The 18,719-nt window shown below is 50.0% G+C and overlaps 1 protein-coding gene across 1 annotated transcript in view; it reads right to left on the bottom strand.

The window, feature by feature from the left end:
* Nucleotides 1–580: 580 nt before the first annotated feature.
* usb1 (U6 snRNA biogenesis 1) overlaps nucleotides 581–18,719 on the bottom strand; it is a 103,714-nt gene continuing 85,575 nt past the window's right edge. Inside the window, exon 7 of the mRNA XM_038806885.1 lies at nucleotides 581–826. Within this exon, the coding sequence (XP_038662813.1) occupies nucleotides 800–826 (27 nt within the window). The 3' untranslated portion in view covers nucleotides 581–799. The remainder of the gene's footprint in view (nucleotides 827–18,719) is intronic.

The raw sequence follows: 18,719 nt of genomic DNA, 5'->3' as shown, positions 1-18,719 counted from the left end.
CCCGGGTCCCTGGCACTGTGAGGCATCAGTGCTCCAGCTATGTCCTCCAATTTGACATCTGTCAAAGGATCGGGCCCCTCTCCAAAACAATTCTCCTAGATTGAAAACATGGACCTTATATAAGAGAACCAGGCATGCATGACAACTGGATCGACATAAAATAGATTAAATTTGTCAGGTTTTGCATTTACTTTTGCTGAAACTGACTTGAAGTTGCCAAGAAGCTGGAAATATAGAGTTGGTTGTGAAATTAAATCAGTGCTTTGCTGGGTTTCAGGAATGTTTGTTGCTGATGTAAATCTTGTGATTTGTATAGTGAGGATCTTGTATTATTAACAAGGTAGGGAGAGACAAGGCAGCTTTAAGTGAATGCCTGGACATTGAAAAGACCCAATGGAGCAATTTTAACAGCAGTTATATGGGGTAGTTTTGGGGGAGGCTGGTGGGGAAGGTTCTTGGGGCATGATCCCTACCCCAGAATCATTTTAGTTTTAACACCTCATTTTGTCTTTTTTATTACACATAGCAGTTGGAAGGATTATATTCCTCATCAATAGACACCACTGAATTGAACAAAAAATTATTAACAGCGACTCTTTAATTATTAACAAATTCTTCATCATAAAATAGCTTGTCTATTTTTACGTGCAGTCTTATTATAATGACCGATGGCTCCCGAATCTCTTTGGTCTGATCTGGAGCAAGCAAGAGACATGGAGGAGGGCGCAAGACTGCAGTGTCACCAGTTGAATGGCCCACTATTCAGACACGAGAAGGGCCAGCAACAAGAGTAGGGTGCTTAGGAACTCAGCAGGTCCAGCAGAATCTGTAGGGAGAGAAGCAGAGTTAGCGTTTCAAGTCCTTGTGGCTCTTCATCAGAACTGAAGAGAGGGAGAAATATGTGGGATTTTAAACTGTAGCTGGGAGAGATTGCAACGAGATGTAGCAACCTTAAGAATAAGAGACAGATGGCCCAGTGTGGGAGAGGGAAAGTTGTGGGGAAGAGTGGGGAAGTTAGGGCTTTTGCATTGAGGCAATAAATATATAGGATACTAAAAAAGGGTTTAAGACAGAGGGGAAAGTTGTTGAACACAATGTTGAAAAGGGCCAGGACCTCCTCCGTTTTGCTCCTCCCATTGTGATGTCTGTCATCTTAAGAGAACACTAATTGGGCTGCATTTTATGGATGAAAGTTGGACCTTCCCACCCCCACCCCCCTCCCCCCCTCCCCACTGCAGGTTTTGAGGCCTGATTGGCAAGACAACTTCATCATGCCAGTAGTATCATCATGGTGTAGTGGTATTGTCACTGGGCTAGTAATCCAGTGACCCAGGGCACTGCTCTGGGGACCTGGGTTCAAATCCCACCATGGCAGATGGTGACATTTGAAATCAATAAAATCTGGAATTAAAAGTCCAGATGACCATTGATCAATGATGAACATTGATAATGTTGACAAAAACCCATGCTCAGTGGGAAAGATGGCTAACATTGTGCCGTGAGGCATGATGGTAAAAGAGGCTAACAGAGAAAACTGCAGCACTCTGCAAAATTAATTTCATGGGAACAGACAAAATGACAACTTGCAACTGGACATTTTGTTGATAACACTTTGTTTTGGAACAGCGACTACAAGGCTCGCTCAGGGATGAATGAGGTCTATGTGTGCTAACAGATTGTTCATATGAATGAACTATAAATTACAAGCTGAAATATTATAAAATAGTATAGACATCCGAGATTCAATGGTGATAACCTCGGGATCTACATTCGCAAGACAGGAGCTGAGTCTGGAAGCTCACAGCTCACACCCTCCAGAGCGAGTCTGGCCAAGTTCTCTCTAACAGGTAGCATTTTTGTTCAAGTTGTGAATCTTAAAATATATGTATCTGTTTAAATCAGCACGTAGTTAAAGTCTGAGTTAAATAATAAAGGCTCTAGTAAATCAAATTGTGGAGTATGATATGTCTGTTTCAGGGTGCCAAGGTGATGCAGTGGTTAGCACTGCTGCCTCACAGCGCCGAGGACCCAGATTCAATCCTGGCCCCGGGTCACTGTCCATGTGGATTTGCACATTCTCCTCGTGTCTGCGTGGGTCTCACCCCTACAATCCAAAGATGTGCAGGGTAGATGGCCTGGTCACACTAAATTGCCCCTTAATTGGAATTTTTAAAAAAATGATATGTCTGTTTTGTCAGTTGCAGCCAGCAGAGGATAGCAACATATTGGCACCCCAGATGGGACACATCTAAACTTTAGAGCGGTCAGTCTGGTTCTGAGTTAAACTGAATCACCCAGCCTAAGTCTTAATTAAGAGGGCAGTAGCCCCACGTGATGGCCAAGATTTTGTGGGTGAAGGGAGCATAAAAACAAAGGACTAAATAGCCGATTAATTCTGAGGGTGTGTTCAAACTGCTGACGTTGTAAATTGTTCTAGTAAACGATTAGAGTGACTCAAGGTTAATGGCAAAAGAAACCTTCAATAATCAGCCTTGAGGGGTGTTCAGTAAATCTTGAGTGCATAGACGAGGAGAGACCGGATGGGAGGTTAGCGACAAAGGTATCTGGGAAGGAGTTTAAAAGGATGAAGGAGGGATACTCTGTTCACTTCCTCTCCGCCAAGATCGGTGCCGGACCCCAAAAACAGTCAATTACTGTGTTGATGAGCTGAGTCTCAGCCAGAATGGGAACAGGACTCAGGACAGTGGGCAGCACCAGGGTAGGAGGCAGTGCCTCCTGGTGGGTTACAGTGGGGAAGGACAGTAAACTAGACTGGGAGGCCAGACCTCTAAAAGAAATTGCATGTAAATAAGTTGATAAGAACTGCGCAGGTTCAGAAATAAACTGCGCAGAGACAGAATACCATCAGAAGAAGAGAGTACCATGAACTTCAATTGGGAAGCTGAGGGCTCAATCACAAGGTTTATAGCGGAACAGCACCCCAGATTATAGAGTAGTTGATGAGACCATCAATTCACGCGACACGTGGTTAGAAGTGAACAGTGGTTTTAATCGTCTTACAACAGAGCCTGCCTGTGACAAGATGAACTCCCGATGAACTGGCAGGCAGGCTCTCAGCATCAACCTTTATACTTCCGGTTAGTGGGAGGAGCCGTGGGTGGAGCCCAGTACAAACTCCCGTACACTCCCAGTGCATCTCGCCCTAGTGGCAGAGCAGCACAACTGCTCGTGTGCCGAGCTTACAGAGACATAGTACAACATGTGTAATAGTGTGAATTACGCTACTGTGATTCACCACAGTAGTAAAAGCAAAGATAACAATGGCTTTGGCATAAGCTAGAATGCAACTGATAGACAATTTAACAACAGAGATAGGAGCATCAGGAGCAAACAATGCCCTGGGAGCTGTTGAAGAATGTGATGGTGATTACGAGCGCATGCTTGATAGGTTTCCTAAAGAGCTTCAGAAAGGAAACAGCGAGTTGGAGAAAGTCCGGAGTAAGTTAGTCTATAATGCACATCTGTGTACCTTGTAGCAGAGTAAAATGTACAGACTTAAGAGAGCTGGTATTTAAGCTACAGAATGGAACTGATTGCTTGCAGGAGAGTACGTCTGCCCCAAACAATCAGTTACATTGGGAACAGGAGGCACATGATAGGGTGCGTGGTGCTAAGAAAAACTACTCTTGTTAGACCAAAGATTGGAACAAGATACTGATTTACAGTCAGAAAATACCAGACCAAGTAAGGAGTTAGAAGATGCAGAGGGGATTTTGAGGAAGTTAATTCAGCCACAAAGAGCCGCCTCCCATGAAGCAGACCACAGCCCACCTTTAGTTAAAATTAAACACCCTGAGACACAAATACATAAATAATCCTTATTATTGTCACAAGTAGACTCAATGAAGTTACTGTGAAAATCCCCTAGTCGTCACATTCCAGCGCCTGTTCGGGTACACCGAGGGAGAATTCAGAATGTCCAATTCACCTAACAGCACATCTTTCGGGACTTGTGGGAGTAAACAGGAGCACCTGGAGGAAACCCACGCATACACAGGGAGAAAGTGCGGACTCCACACAGACAGTGACCCAAGCTGGGAATCGAACCCGGGACCCTGGCGAAGCAACAGTGCCAACCACTGTGCTACCATGCCTCCAGTGATCAGCAAACAGTTCTAGCTGTTATCTCCAAAACCAGGGCAGTTGAAAGCACCCTCCCTCTTCTCCGCTTCTCCTGTGTGATAAAGGAATGCCGGCATACGCGTTTAGTCATGACTTCTCCAATGTCATGATCCATGGCCCTTACTCCGAGCTTGTTTGCCCAGTCGAAGGAATACCATACATTTGAGTCAAGTCAATTTTCAAGCAGGGTGTTGTGTGCAAGCATCATAGATTCAAAGAATACATTTGGAAAGGGAACTAAAATTCATTTAATTCGAACTGCTGTGCGGTTCTGATTAAAAGAAATTTGAACCTTGCTAGAATTCAAAAGGGTTGTGTTTGAGTTTGAACTAAACCAGTATAAATTTCTGTTCTGTTCCATTTCAAAGACGAATTTGGCAGCAATCCAATTTGAATTTTCCAAAACATTAGGGCAGCAGGGTAGCATGGAGGGCAGCAGGGTAGCATGGTGGTTAGCATAAATGCTTCACAGCTCCAGGGTCCCAGGTTCGATTCCCGGCTGGGTCACTGTCTGTGTGGAGTCTGCACGTCCTCCCCCTGTGTGCGTGGGTTTCCTCCGGGTGCTCCGGTTTCCTCCCACAGTCCAAAGATGTGCGGGTTAGGTGGATTGGCTATGCTAAATTGCCCGTAGTGTCCTAATAAAAGTAAGGTTAGGGGGGGGGGGGGGTTGTTGGGTTACGGGTATAGGGTGGATACGTGGGTTTGAGTAGGGTGATCATGGCTCGGCACAACATTGAGGGCCAAAGGGCCTGTTCTGTGCTGTACTGTTCTATGTTCTATTACATACAACATACAGTGCAGAAGGAAGCCATTCGGCCCATTGAGTCTGCACCGACCCACTTAAGCCCTCACCTCCACCCTACCCTCGTAACCCAATAACCCCTCCTAACCTTTTATTGGTCACTGAGGACAATTTATCATGGCCAATCCACCCAACCTGCATGTCCCCGGACCGTGGGAGGAAACCGGAGCACCCGGAGGAAACCCACGCAGACACGGGGAGAACGTGCAGACTCCGCACAGACTGCGACCCGCAGGGAACCAAACCTGGGACCCTGGTGCTGTGAAGTCACAGTGCTATCCACTTGTGCTACCGTGCTGCCCCCTGTACTTTATAAAAAGATGTCGACAATCGGTTGAGAACCCCTTTCACAAAATATTTCTTATAACTTTGCTTAAATAGAAAATATTGTAAATTGAACATGTAAAAGTGATTACTACATGTGCCTAAAATTGTAGAAAGGGATTGTGAGTGCATTATTCTGCCTTTAAGGTCCTATAGCAACAGGAGAATTAGCTGTTTGAAATTTACAGCTGTGAGAATGTGTGTTACTTTTGTTTAACCAAGGGTGGGGGGGGGGGGGGGGGGGGGGGGTCGGGAGTCAGGGGGGAGAGCTTCACTCGACCACATAGAATGGGGTGAAGAACAAGAACTATCTCATAGAGCCCTGAAACGGGCACTAGTACACGCTCCAGCTTTGTGAAAACCACGTTTGGGACAGGCACTTCATTAGCAAGGTTATTTGCCATTTAAAAGAACAGGCATTTTCTAGCTTTGATAATAAACCTACGCAGGCTAGATCAGAGTTCAGAACTTAAAAAATAATTAGCAATAAAACCTTTTAGAAAAATCAAGGCAACAAACAAGGAGAACCTTAAATTGATCATGAGAGAGGAAGTAAAAGGGACATTCTATTTGAAACAATTTAAAGGTTAAGGAGAATGAAATAGTCAGTAACAATTGGCCACAAGATAGAAAAGAGATAAAGCAACTGCAGATCCAGAGGGGTTTGCTGGGCATCTCTGGAGCTGTAGAATCAAAGAATACAGAAGAAGGTGAGGTCGATTGGAGTGAACTAGGCGAAGCCAGGCAAGAATACGGTGATCGGGAGACAGTGGAGAGGCCTGACCCTCCTCCTCCTTGGTCTGAACATCCTCGCCCCACCGCTCTGCAACCGATTCCCATCAACCCTCATTACAACAACATAGACCGGGGACATGGGGTATGTTACATACAGTGGCCCAGTTCGTAGAAATAGCAAAAAAGATCCCGGTGTATGAACCATCAGCAGATCCTCACAAGTTCTTTAATTACGTCCAACGGGGGATTCTTCATGGTTTAGATGCAGATGTGGAGAGGAAACTCTTAATGTGTTTAGGTTCGGCTATTCGCTCAGCCTTATCAGACACAGGGAGAGCACTGGAGGAAATGAAAACGGCCATACTGGCGGCTGTAGGATACAGCAGAGGGGACCCGGTAGAAAGTCTCAATGAATGCAGGCAAAGGAAAGGGGAATATCACATGTCCTTTGCTAACCGCCTGTAGACCTGCGACACTACAGTTAAGAGAATTAAACACCTACCCTCCTCACAGACAGACTCAGTTACGAAGGGGAACAACAGCATGAATGTCAGGTCTCGACAGTGAATGATACCAAGGGACCTATTCATGCCGAAAGAAAAGGGGGTAAGCCCGGGACACCTAGGCCTGGGCCAGGGAGGCCGGAGCTACCGCCTCACCTTTTGTCGAGGCACAGGAGGCAAATCAGGATTTGGAACAGATCAGGGATGGAGTGTTTCCAGCAACTTATAACAAATAGAAAGCTAACATAGAGATGACGGATGGTCTTGTCTTAAGGACAGAAGATTTATGGTTCAAATAAAATATGTGGCCCCCCTATCACCACGTAAGGGGGCTTACAAATACGTTTTGGTCATCATTGATACTTTCAGTAAGCAGTTTGAGGCATTCCCTAACAGGACGAACATGACAAAAGTAGCAGTCAATGTGCTGGTACAGCAGGTATTCGCTGGTGGGGACTCCCCGTAAGGAACTCATTTCACCACTCAGGTGATGCAGAATGTAATGACCCTATTTGGAATGAAAGAGAAATTCCACATAGCCTATCATCCAGGCCAGCGGTAGAGAGGAAAGAATAAAACTAACTTTGCAAAACATGATTAGGAAATCTGTCCAACAAAAATAACAGGTCTGCCCTTTGTCCTAAAGATAGTACGAAATACCATATCCAGCTCGTGGTTTAGCTCCCCATGTCCTGATGACAGGACGCCCTATGAGAGGAATTGGACCCTTGTTGGGAACAGATATGTCAAAGTCTGAACTGGCAGCTGTCAGCCATTAAAAGGTTGTATAACAATTGAGGGATAATATCCAAACCGCCCAATTGGACACTGCAGTTAAAGTGGGATAGAAAAAGGGTAGCAAAGCAAATTTTGATGGGAAGGTCAAGCCTGTGGAGTATGAGACTGGGAATAATGTAATGCTCCAAATTCACCAATCTGGAACATTTTTGTCTCCTAAATATAGTGGTCCATATTCTACATTAGACAAAACATGTGCCTCTGTGTACAATCTTAATACACACTGGTAAAACTGGGTACCATGTAAACCAATTAAAGCTATGATGTGGAGATGCCGGCGCTGGACTGGGTTGAACACAGTAAGAAGTCTTACAACACCAGATTAAAGTCCAACACACTGGCTTTCGAATCACTAGCTTTCAGAGCACTGCTCAGATTCACCTGATGAAGGAGCTGCAGTCCGAAAGCTAGTGATTCAAAACAAACCTGTTGGACTTGAATCTGGTGTTGTAAGACTTCTTACTGTGCAATTAAAGTGATTCAACCCTCAGGGCAATCACCCAGCACCATGTGTTGCTGGCTGCGGGTGAGGGAGAGTTCTACCTTCTGCTCGTTCCCTTGTAGAGAATGGAACGTCTGCCGCTAGCTCTGACCAGGCGAACGGACTTGTAGAAGCACGGAAAGGCAAAATCATAAAGAAGATACCGCCAGGTTGAGGGAGAAAAAAAAGGGAAAGGGGAGACGATTAAACTGATAAGATCAGTTTCCACAGTAACTTCATTCTAGTGTTAAGGGGCGAAATTCTCCGACCCCACGCAGGGTCGGAGAATCGGCCGGCAGCGGCGTTATTTCCGCTCCCGCAGGGTTTTTAAATCTCTGACCGGCCAAAAACCGGCGCTGTGCAAATCCCGCCGGCAGCCTCTGAAAACAGCTGGCGCCGGCGGGATTTCATTTTTTTTTTAGTTTCCACAAATCTCCGGCCCGGATGGGCCGAAGTCCCGCCGACGTGGCCACGGGTCACATCGGCAAAAATCACAGTTGCTTTAAAACGGCGTCAACCATTGATGATGGTTGACGCCGTTCAGTGTCGGGGAGTGGGTTGCGGCATCGGGGGGGGGTGGGTTGCGGCATCGGGGGGGGGGTGGGTTGCGGCATCGGGGGGGGGTGGGTTGCGGCATCGGGGGGGGGGGGTTGCGGCATCGGGGGGGGGTGGGTTGCGGCATCTGGGGGGGTGGGTTGCGGCATCGGGGGGGGTGGGTTGCGGCATCGGGGGGGTGGGTTGCGTCATCGGGGGGTGGGTTGCGGCATCGGGGGGTGGGTTGCGGCATCGGGGGGTGGGTTGCGGCATCGGGGGGTGGGTTGCGGCATCGGGGGGTGGGTTGCGGCATCGGGGGGGGTTGCGGCATCGGGGGGGGTTGCGGCATCGGGGGGGTTGCGGCATCGGGGGGGGTGCGGCATCGGGGGGGTTGCGGCATCGGGGGGGGCAGCGGCATCGGGGGGGGCGGCATCGGGGGGGGGGGTTGCGGCATCGGGGGGTTGCGGCATCGGGGGGGGTTGCGGCATCGGGGGGGGCAGCGGCAATCGGGGGGGCGGCATCGGGGGGTGGGTTGCGGCATCGGGGGGTGGGTTGCGGCATCGGGGGGTGGGTTGCGGCATCGGGGGGTGGGTTGCGGCATCGGGGGGTGGGTTGCGGTATCGGGGGGTGGGTTGCGGCATCGGGGGGGGTTGCGGCATCGGGGGGGGGCGGTTTGGGGGCAGCGGCGTGCAGAGAGGGGGGCGACGGATGCCCGGGGCTAACGCACCGTCGCCCCCCCCTCTGTACGCCGCTGCCCCCTACCCCAACCACCCCCCCCCTCACCACCCCTACCTCCCTCCAACGCCCCTACCCCCCTCCAACGCCGCCCCCCCATCTCTCGCAACACCGCAACCCCCCACCCTCAACGCCGCAACCCCCCCTCACCGCCGCAATCCCCCCCTCTCAACGCCGGGTCCCCCCCCTCTCAACGCCGGGTCCCCCCCCCTCTCAACGCCGGGTCCCCCCCCCCTCAACGCCGGGTCCCCCCCCTCCTCAACGCCGGGTCCCCCCTCCTCAACGCCGGGTCCCCCCCCCCCAACGCCGGTACCCACACCCCGTCCCCCTCCCTCTGAAGGCCGGTACCCACACACCCCCCCACTCTCCTCCTCCCCCCTTCCTTCCTCCTCCCCCTCCTTCCTCCTCCCCCCCTCCTTCCTCCTCCCCCTTCCTTCCTCCTCCCCCTTCCTTCCTCCTCCCCCCTTCCTTCCTCCTCCCCCCTTCCTTCCTCCCCCCCTTCCTTCCTCCCCCCTCTTTCTTCCTCCTCCCCCCCTTCCTTCTTCCCCCCCCCTTTCTTCCTCCTCCCCCCCTTCCTTCCTCCTCCCCCCCTTCCTTCCTCCCCCCTCTTTCTTCCTCCTCCCCCCCTTCCTTCTTCCCCCCCCCTTTCTTCCTCCTCCCCCCCTTCCTTCCTCCTCCCCCCCTTCCTTCCTCCCCCCCCCTTCCTTCCTCTGTTAGTGGGGGGGGGGGGTGCGGCGTTAGTGGGGGGTGGGAGGTGGGGGGGTGCGGCGTTGGAGGGGGGTAGGGGTGGTGAAGGGGGTAGGGGTGGTGAGGGGGGGGTTGGGGTAGGGGCAGCGGCGTGCAGAGGAGGGGGGCGACGGATGCCCGGGGCCAACGCACCGTCGCCCCCCCTCTGCACGCCGCTGCCCCTACCCCAACCCCCTCCCCTCACCACCCCTACCCCCCTCCAACGCCGCACCCCCCCACCCCCCCCCCACTAACGGAGGAAGGAAGGGGGGGAGGAGGAAGGAGGGGGGGACGGAGGAAGGAAGGGGGGGAGGAGGAAGAAGGGGGGGAGGAGGAAGGAAGGGGGGGAGGAGAAGAGAGGGGGGGGGTGTGGGTACCGGCCTTCAGAGGGAGGGGGATGGGGTGTGGCTACCGGCGTTGAGGGGGGGGGGGACCCGGCGTTGAGGGCGGGGGGGTTGCGGCGTTGCGAGAGATGGGGGGGGGGCGGCGTTGGAGGGGGGTAGGGGTGGTGGGGGGGGTAGGGGTGGTGGGGAGGGGGGTAGGGGTGGTGGGGAGGGGGGTAGAGGTGGTCGGGAGGGGGGTAGGGGTGGTGGGGAGATGGGTACGGGTGGTGGGGAGGGGGGTACGGGTGGTGGGGAGGGGGGTACGGGTGGTGGGGAGGGGGGTACGGGTGGTGGGGAGGGGGGTACGGGTGGTGGGGAGGGGGGTACGGGTGGTGGGGAGGGGGGTAGGGGTGGTGGGGAGGGAGGTAGGGGTGGTGGGGAGGGGGGTAGGGGTGGTGTGGGGGGGTGGTTGGGGTAGGGGGCAGCGGTGTACAGAGTGGGGGGGGGGCGACGGTCCGTTGGCCCCGGGCATCCGTCGCCCCCCTCTCTGCACGCCGCTGCCCCCAAACCCCCCCCCGATGCCACAACCCCCCCCCGATGCCGCAACCCCCCCCGATGCCGCAAACCCCCCCCGATGCCGCAACCCCCCCCCAAATGCCGCAACCCCCCCCCCAAATGCCGCAACCCCCCCCCCCAAAATGCCGGAACCCCCCCCCCCCCAAAATGCCACAACCCCCCCCCCAAATGCCGGAACCCCCCCCCCAAATGCCGGAACCCCCCCCCCCAATGCCGCAACCCCCCCCCCCAATGCCGAAACCCCCCCCCCCAAATGCCGGAACCCCCCCCCCCCCCCCCCCAAATGCCGGAACCCCCCCCCGATGCCGCAACCCCTCCCCCAAATGCCGGAACCCTCCCCACCCCCCCCCCCCCCCCCCCCGATGCCGCAACCCCCCCCAACGCCGGGTCAGTCTCTCTCCTCCTCCTCCTCCAAAAAACGCCGGGTCTCACCACTTCCGCAGCTGGTTAAACTGACGCGTATCGCATCAGTCAGCTGCTGGCCCCTCCGGGAACGGAGAATAGCGGCCTAAAAGAAGGTCCCGACGCCGGAGTCATCTACACCGATTTTCCTCGCCGGAAATCGGTCTGCAGAGAATTTCGCCCAATGTAAGCCTACTTGTGACAATAAAAGATTATTATTATATCTGAAAAACATAAGCATTTGGCTCGAGGTGACTTTTCTGTACTAATCTCCTCTTTCCTTTCTACCAGTTACTTTTGGGGGCCTCACGGTAGCATGGTGGTTAACATCAATGCTTCACAGCTCCAGGGTCCCAGGTTCGATTCCCGGCTGGGTCACTGTCTGTGTGGAGTCTGCACGTCCTCCCCGTGTGTGCGTGGGTTTCCTCCGGATGCTCCGGTTTCCTCCCACAGTCCAAAGATGTGCGGGTTAGGTGGATTGGCCATGCTAAATTGCCCGTAGTGTAAGGTTAATGGGGGGATTGTTGGGTTACGGGTATACGGGTTACGTGGGTTTAAGTAGGGTGATCATTGCTCGGCACAACATCGAGGGCCGAAGGGCCTGTTCTGTGCTGTACTGTTCTATGTTCTATGTTCTATCCTAGTGAAGAAGAAATTTTGGCCGATTGGCTAGCAAGAAACTGTAAATAAGAGCATATACTATCTTGATCTCAATCATAGGTATGAAAAGATGGACTGGGAAACGTACTTGATGATTATGAGTGTGACGACTCTGGGAATGGGAGAACCATAGCATTAACACTCTCCTTATTATCTCCCATCAGATCACCTTTACCACTTGAGTATTTCTCATGTCCCCAGTTTCTATCCCTCACAGACTGAAACTGGTGTCGGAAACCAAGCTTTGATTTATGAACTAATTCATAATCATCTGCCATTTCTGCTGTTAATCTCGCAGTTTTAACCCTCTGCTCTTCCACATGAGTTCTCAGTGCATCAGGAATTGAATTTTTAAACTCCTCCAAAAGTATAATTTCTCTGAGAGCTTCATACTTTTGGTCTATTTTGAAAGCCCTCATCTACCTATCAAAATTACTCTGTTTGAGCCTTTGTATGTTTGACCAGGTTCTTCATACATCCCAGATACCTCCTCCGGTAGTGATGTAAACATTTCACTAGCCCTACCTATCAGCTTTGTTTGAATCAGTAATACCGACATGTCCGGTGGCCATTTCATTTGTTTCGCCACCTTCTCAAATGAAATGAAAAAGGCTTCTACCTCCTTCTCATCAAACCTTGGCAATGTTTGGACATATTTAAATAGATCCCCACCAAGCCTTTGACGATGATACTCTTTATCTTTATCCTCATCGCTATCATCCAATTGTACGTTTCCCTTTACAGCCGCTATTTTTACCTGACTGTCACGTTTCATGCCCATTTTCTGAAGTACAAACTCTCTCTCTTTTTCCCTTTCCTCCCTTTATCTTTCTTTGTTTCTTTCTTCTCTCTACTTTTCTTTTTCTCTGATCTGTATCTCCCTTTCTCTTTCTTTTTCTCTCATTGCGTATTCAAGCTGCTTTAATGTTTTTTCATGTTCAAGTTGCTTGATTTGTAACTGAATTTTTGCCATTTCTAATGACTGTATATCAGGCCATCTTAAATGGTCAGCCAGCACTGTAAGTATCTCTTCTTTTTGTATTCTTTCAGGCAATGTTAACTGCAATGTTTTTGCCAAATCTAAAAGCCTGTTTTTAGTCTCTGTCCGTAAGGTACTGCGTGTGACCATCTCCACTCCCACAAAACGTCAGAGCCTCTGAAAGAGTCATTGTCCACAACACACTCCCTACTTAAACTGGAATATCACACCTGAAAAGCAACCACAATATGCTCATCCCTCACTGTCTTTTAAGTTCATAAAGCCAATCCAATAGATAGACTTTATCCAGGACGAGCCCCCAATTTGTTATGGGCAAGGGTTTAGAGAACCCCAAAGTGTATCATGGAGTTCACCTGACCCAAACTTTTAAGAGATTGTGCACTTTACAGGTGTGATGCAAGAGAGATCTACAGTACTTTTAAAAACAAAACCATGTTTATTTATGGATCCAGTTAACACTTTATAAACCCACTATAAACATCTTAACAACAATCAACATCAATAATCCCCAGAGATACAATATTCTAGAAGTAACCCTCAATCTTTCCTTGCAACATCCATAAGACAAATACCCTCTTTAACACAGAGATCAGATTCAAATTCTCTACTGAGAGCAGTTATCACTTTGAAATCCTCAAATGATCTGGAGACAGTCTTTAGATTGCAGCGAGAGATCCTTATACAGCTGCTTGCTTTGCCTGCAGCTATCCAGCTCTGAAAACGAAACTGAAACTCACAGACACATATCAGCTTTTGTTCAAAGCGAAAGTAAAAGCAGACAGACAGCCCAGCTCCACCCACTCTCTGATATCACTGCAGCTATTTGATTAACATCCATTTCTTTTTTTTCTTTTTTTTTATTCGCCTCCTTTTTCACATTTTCTCCCAAATTTACACTCAACACTAAACAATAATCAGTAACGAATGTAATGTCAAATCCCATATCAATAACAATTATCCCATCCTTCCACCAAACCCCAGACATTAGCCGGCATGTTAACATAAACAACTGACAAAAAGGAATCAGGAATCACCCATAGTCGCCATTAACACATACAGTCCCCCCCTCCCCCATCCCTCCCAGCCCCCAACCCCCCTAATGTTCGATGCGATCCAATTCTTGAAAGTGCATAATGAATAACACCCATGAATTGTAGAATCCCTCCATCCTTCCCCTCAGTTCAAATTTGACCTTTTCAAGCGTCAAGAATTCCAGCAGGTCCCCCTGCCACGCCAGGGCACAGGGTGGAGAGGTTGATCTCCACCCCAACAGGATCCGCCTTCGGGTGATCAATGCGGCGAAGGCTACATCTACCTCCGTGCCCGTTTCCAACCCCGGCTGGTCCGACACCCCGAATATGGCCTCCTGAGGGCCCAGGTCCAGTTTCACGTGCACCATTTTAGAGATTATCCTAAAATCCTCCTTCCAGTAATCCTCCAGCTTCGGACAGGACCAAAACATATGAACATGGTTTGCGGGGTACCCCCTCCCCCTGCAACATTCACACACATCTTCTACCCCCTCAAAGAGCCGGCTCATCCTCACCCTGTATGGTGCGCTCTATACACCACCTTCAGCTGTATCAGCCCCAAGCTCACACACGAGGTGGAGGCGTTCATCCTCCGGAGCACCTCACACCAGAACCCCTCCTCCATACCCTCTCCCAACTCTTCCTCCCATTTTGCCTTGATCCCGTCTAGCAGTGCCTTCTCCTCTTCCAAAATAGCCCTGTAAATCGCCAATACTACCCCCTTCTCCAGTCCCCCTGTCCCCCTCATACAGCAATGTGGAAGCCAGTTCTACTGGGAAGCTCTGTATCTCCTTTCTGGCAAGTCTCGAACCTGCATGTATCTCAATATTTCCCCCTGCTCCAGCCCATACTTTGCTCCCAGCTCGTTCAATCCTGCGAAACAACCCCCAAGAAACAAATCATTTAGTGTCCTAACTCCTATCTCCTCCCATCTCCGAAAATTTCCATCCCACTTCCCTGGCTCAAATCTATGGTTAAAAACACATTTCTTAAAGGTACTCTCACATGACAGTATCTCCTGCTCGATGAAAGAAGTTGGAAGAGTAAGCCGGTGAAAGGGGTCTTTGATTATGCTGACCGCTTTCCCAAGACAAATGAAGATAGAGTCAATGGATGGGAGACGGATTAGTGTGATGAACTGGGCGGTGTTCACAACTCTCCGAAGTTTCTTTCGGTCTTGGGCCGAGCAGTTGCCATATCAGACTGTGATGCAGCCCGATAGGATGCTTTCTATGGTGCACCTGTAAAAATTGGTATGAGTCAAAGTGGACATGCTGAATTTCCTTAGTTTCCTGAGCAAGTATAGGCGCTGTTGTGCTTTCTTGGTCGTAGTGTTTACGTAGGTGGACCAGGACCAGATTTTAGGTGATGTGGACACCTAGGAATTTGAATCTGTCAACCATCTCCACCTCGTCCCTGTTGATGCAGACGGGGGGATGTACAATACTTTGCTTCCTGAAGTCAATGACCAACTCTTTAGTTTTGTTGAGGGAGGTTGTTGTCATTACACCATGCCACTAGGTTCTCTATCTTCCTCCCGTATTCTGACTCTTCATTGTTTAAGCAATCCATCTACCCTCCACATCTTTGGCTTGTGGGGGTGAGACCCATGCAGACACCGGAGAATGTGCAAACTCCACACTGACAGTGACCCGGGGACGGGATCGAACCCGGGTCCTCTGCGCCGTGAGGCAGCAATGCTAAGCACTGCCACCGTGATGCTGCCATCGCAAGATTAATTACAGGGGAACAGACAGAATGACTATTTGCAACTGGAAATTTTGCTGATAACACTTTGTGTTGGAACAGCAAGAGCAAGGCTCTCTCAAGGACGAGCAAGGGTCCCTCAAGGACGAATAAGGCCTACCTGTGCTACCAGAATGTTTATATGGATGAGCTATAAATTACAAGCTGAAACATTATAAAATAGTAGGGACTTCTGAGATTCAATTGCAATAAACCTGGGATCAACATTTGCAAGGCAAGACCCGAGTCTGGAAGCTCACAGCCCAAACCCTCCAGAGCGAGCCTGGCCAGGTTCTCTCTAGTAGGTAGCATTTTTGTTCAAGTTGTGAGCCTTGAAACTTATGTAAATGTTTAAGTCAGCACATAGCTAAAGTCGGAGTTAAATAATAATGGCTGTATTAAATCAAATTGTAGTTGCGGAGTGCGATTTGTCTGTTTCATCAGTTGCCACCAGCAGAGGGCAGCAACACCCACCTGGTTCACTTTAGGTATGGGCAATGAATGCTGGCCCAGCCAGCGATGCCCACGTACCCTGAGTGAATTTTGAAAATCTCAGATGTGACAGAAGGCGAGCGGATGCAGAAATTTGAAACCCGTCTGCCCATTTTGAAACAACCGCTGAACAAGCTTTTGTTCGATAGCCCATAGTCTGAAGTTTTTCGCTGTCCACTACATTTTCTGGCCACTGTTTGGGGATGGCACTGTGAGTGCCTCAGGGCAGGTATGAGGAGGTGGCACAAGTGCAGAAGAAGAGGACGGACCGCCACTGGCCTTTGACTCTAGCATTAGACGTAAGGAGAGGCTGGGAGGGTACGGGTGGCTTTAAATTTGTAGTGGCGACCAATGTCCTGTTCATGGCACCACCCCCCTGCTGCATGACCTCCTGGCCTTGACCCCAGCTGATTGGGCATGGAGGCCCAACCCCCCCCCCCCCCTCCCCCCACCTTTCCACAGTGCTAATGGTCTGACGCTTGATTCATCGTGCTGAGAAGGTAGGAGCGGGAATGAGCACGTCACTCACTTTCCATTCCACCTCCCTCACCTTGTTAAAAACAATGTAAAACCATTGTTCCGAAAATAAGTTTTAGAAACTGGAGAACAGAAACAAATCTTTTAGAATGGAACTCAGCCTGCCATAGTTCCATACCAAGATCAAAAGGAGTACTTTATTCATAAAATATCTGAAAGAACATGACAAAACATTTCAAAATGATCACCACAGTGCAATAATATTCCGGTTTCCTGTATAGGTCCTGTTGCACCTTGAGAGACTTCAATATAATCACCATAACTTTTTTTTAAAACTGACAGTATATTACTCAGTTGGGAAAGACTAGCTCAAAACTGTCAAATGGCAGTAAAACAAAATGAGCAATCCTGGCATCAGTAAAACTGGAGCTCCATTTTAAGGTTGACAAGGCCAGTTTCGAACAGGTTGTACTGACACACTGAATTTCCAAGTTCCAGCACGGATAATTTGCTTTTATTTGAATTTTTAAAAATATATCATTTTACTTCCTGAGTTGCACTGTGACAAGTCCCGAATTTTTGTTTTTTTTCCTCTGTTTTGTCATGATATGCAGACTCACACATAATGATATACAGACAAGCAGCTAATGGACACAGAGAAAAGGACATGACCAATAAGCAGGCAAGACACTCAGGGGTGGGATCTGACTATAAAAGACACGAGGCACTCACACTCCGCCTCTTTCCACTGATGAACATATAGAGAGTCAGTCAAGGGTGTTGTTACAATCTCACACCTCCACCACATGGCTAAGAGATGGTCTGGTTCAGTCAGACAGAGTAACGACACTTAAGTTTACAGAGAGTCAAACTCACAGAGAACTGTGCTAACTGTGCTATTAGTTCAATAAACCTGATTGAACTAACTTCAAGGTCTGGAGCATCTTTCTGATCTAAGCTGCATCCAGTTGCAGCCAGTGTTAGACCAGTGTGCCTAACACGACATGATACCAGGAGACTACTAATTTAAGGAGGCTTACCTCAGTCCGTTCCGTGATGACCAGCAAATGTATCCCGGCACCATGGAGAAGATTCAGGCTCCTCACCAGCTCAGGACCTCCGGCGGACATTCAAGCAAAGGTTTCTGCTGTACATTGAAGCCTCAGACCTCGAGGGTGCGTCTGATGCAAGAAAGATTGTGCTTCTCCTCTCAACAGCGGGCGATCAAGCCATCAAACTCTTCAACTCGTTTAACTTCACCGAAGGCCAGGACAAGACAAAGTTTCAGACCATCCTGGACAAGTTCGGTAGTCACTGTGACACCAATGAAATCTTCGAGCGCTACATATTCAAACAACGTCTTCAAGGTAAAGATGAATCTTTCAATGCCTTCTTAACTAGCCTCCGCCTGCTAGCGCTGTCCTGCAACTTTGGTGATATTGCTGACTCCAAGATCAGAGACCAAATTGTGTTTGGAGTTCACTCTGATCCTCTGAGAGAGCAGCTCTTAAAAATCAAGCATATGACCCTGCCAGCCACGATTGAAACATGTACAGTGCATGAGCATGCAAAAAAAATCGGTATTCCCAATACAAATCGGCTGAAAATGAGAAACTTGCCTCCCACAAGGCAGAGAGTATGCAGGCCATCTCCCGGATGCAGCGCCTCAGCACTGAAGACAGTGGCCACCTCGCGCACTTTTCCCGGAGCCCCGCGCATGCGTGATGCGAATGGGATAACGAAGCGGCCGACACTCACACTGCGCAGACGTCGGCCGACCGCACTGCGCATGTGCGACGCCGTACACAGCGTCATGACGCTGACGTCATGACGTGCCCGAACTGTGGCAATGCCCACTTAAAGGGACACTGCCCTGCAAGAGGCAGGCGATGTTTAAACTGCGGGAAGCCTGGACACTATGCAGCCTTGTGCAGGTCTGCACCACCAGTCAGAGGCCAGCTCTCCCAATTCCAACGATGGCTCATCCAGAATGTGCAGCGACGATTACAGGATTCTGATCCTGGCAGCACTACGGATCCAGAGGATGAGTGCCTGGAGTCTGCCTACCGAGTGGGCATCATTACTACACGTGAACATGTCACACCTAACTCATCTCACATTCAGTCCATCCTCGCTGTGGATTCAGAGGACGAATGGCGAGCAGTGATGCAGGTCAACCGCTGCTCCATCCAGTTCAAGTTGGACACAGGTGCTTCTGCCAACCTCCTCTC

The sequence above is a fragment of the Scyliorhinus canicula genome, chromosome 9 (assembly GCF_902713615.1).
Source record: "Scyliorhinus canicula chromosome 9, sScyCan1.1, whole genome shotgun sequence".
Taxonomy (NCBI): domain Eukaryota; kingdom Metazoa; phylum Chordata; class Chondrichthyes; order Carcharhiniformes; family Scyliorhinidae; genus Scyliorhinus; species Scyliorhinus canicula.
Note: the sequence above shows the minus strand (reverse complement) of the source record. Positions and strands in the feature narration are given on the sequence as shown.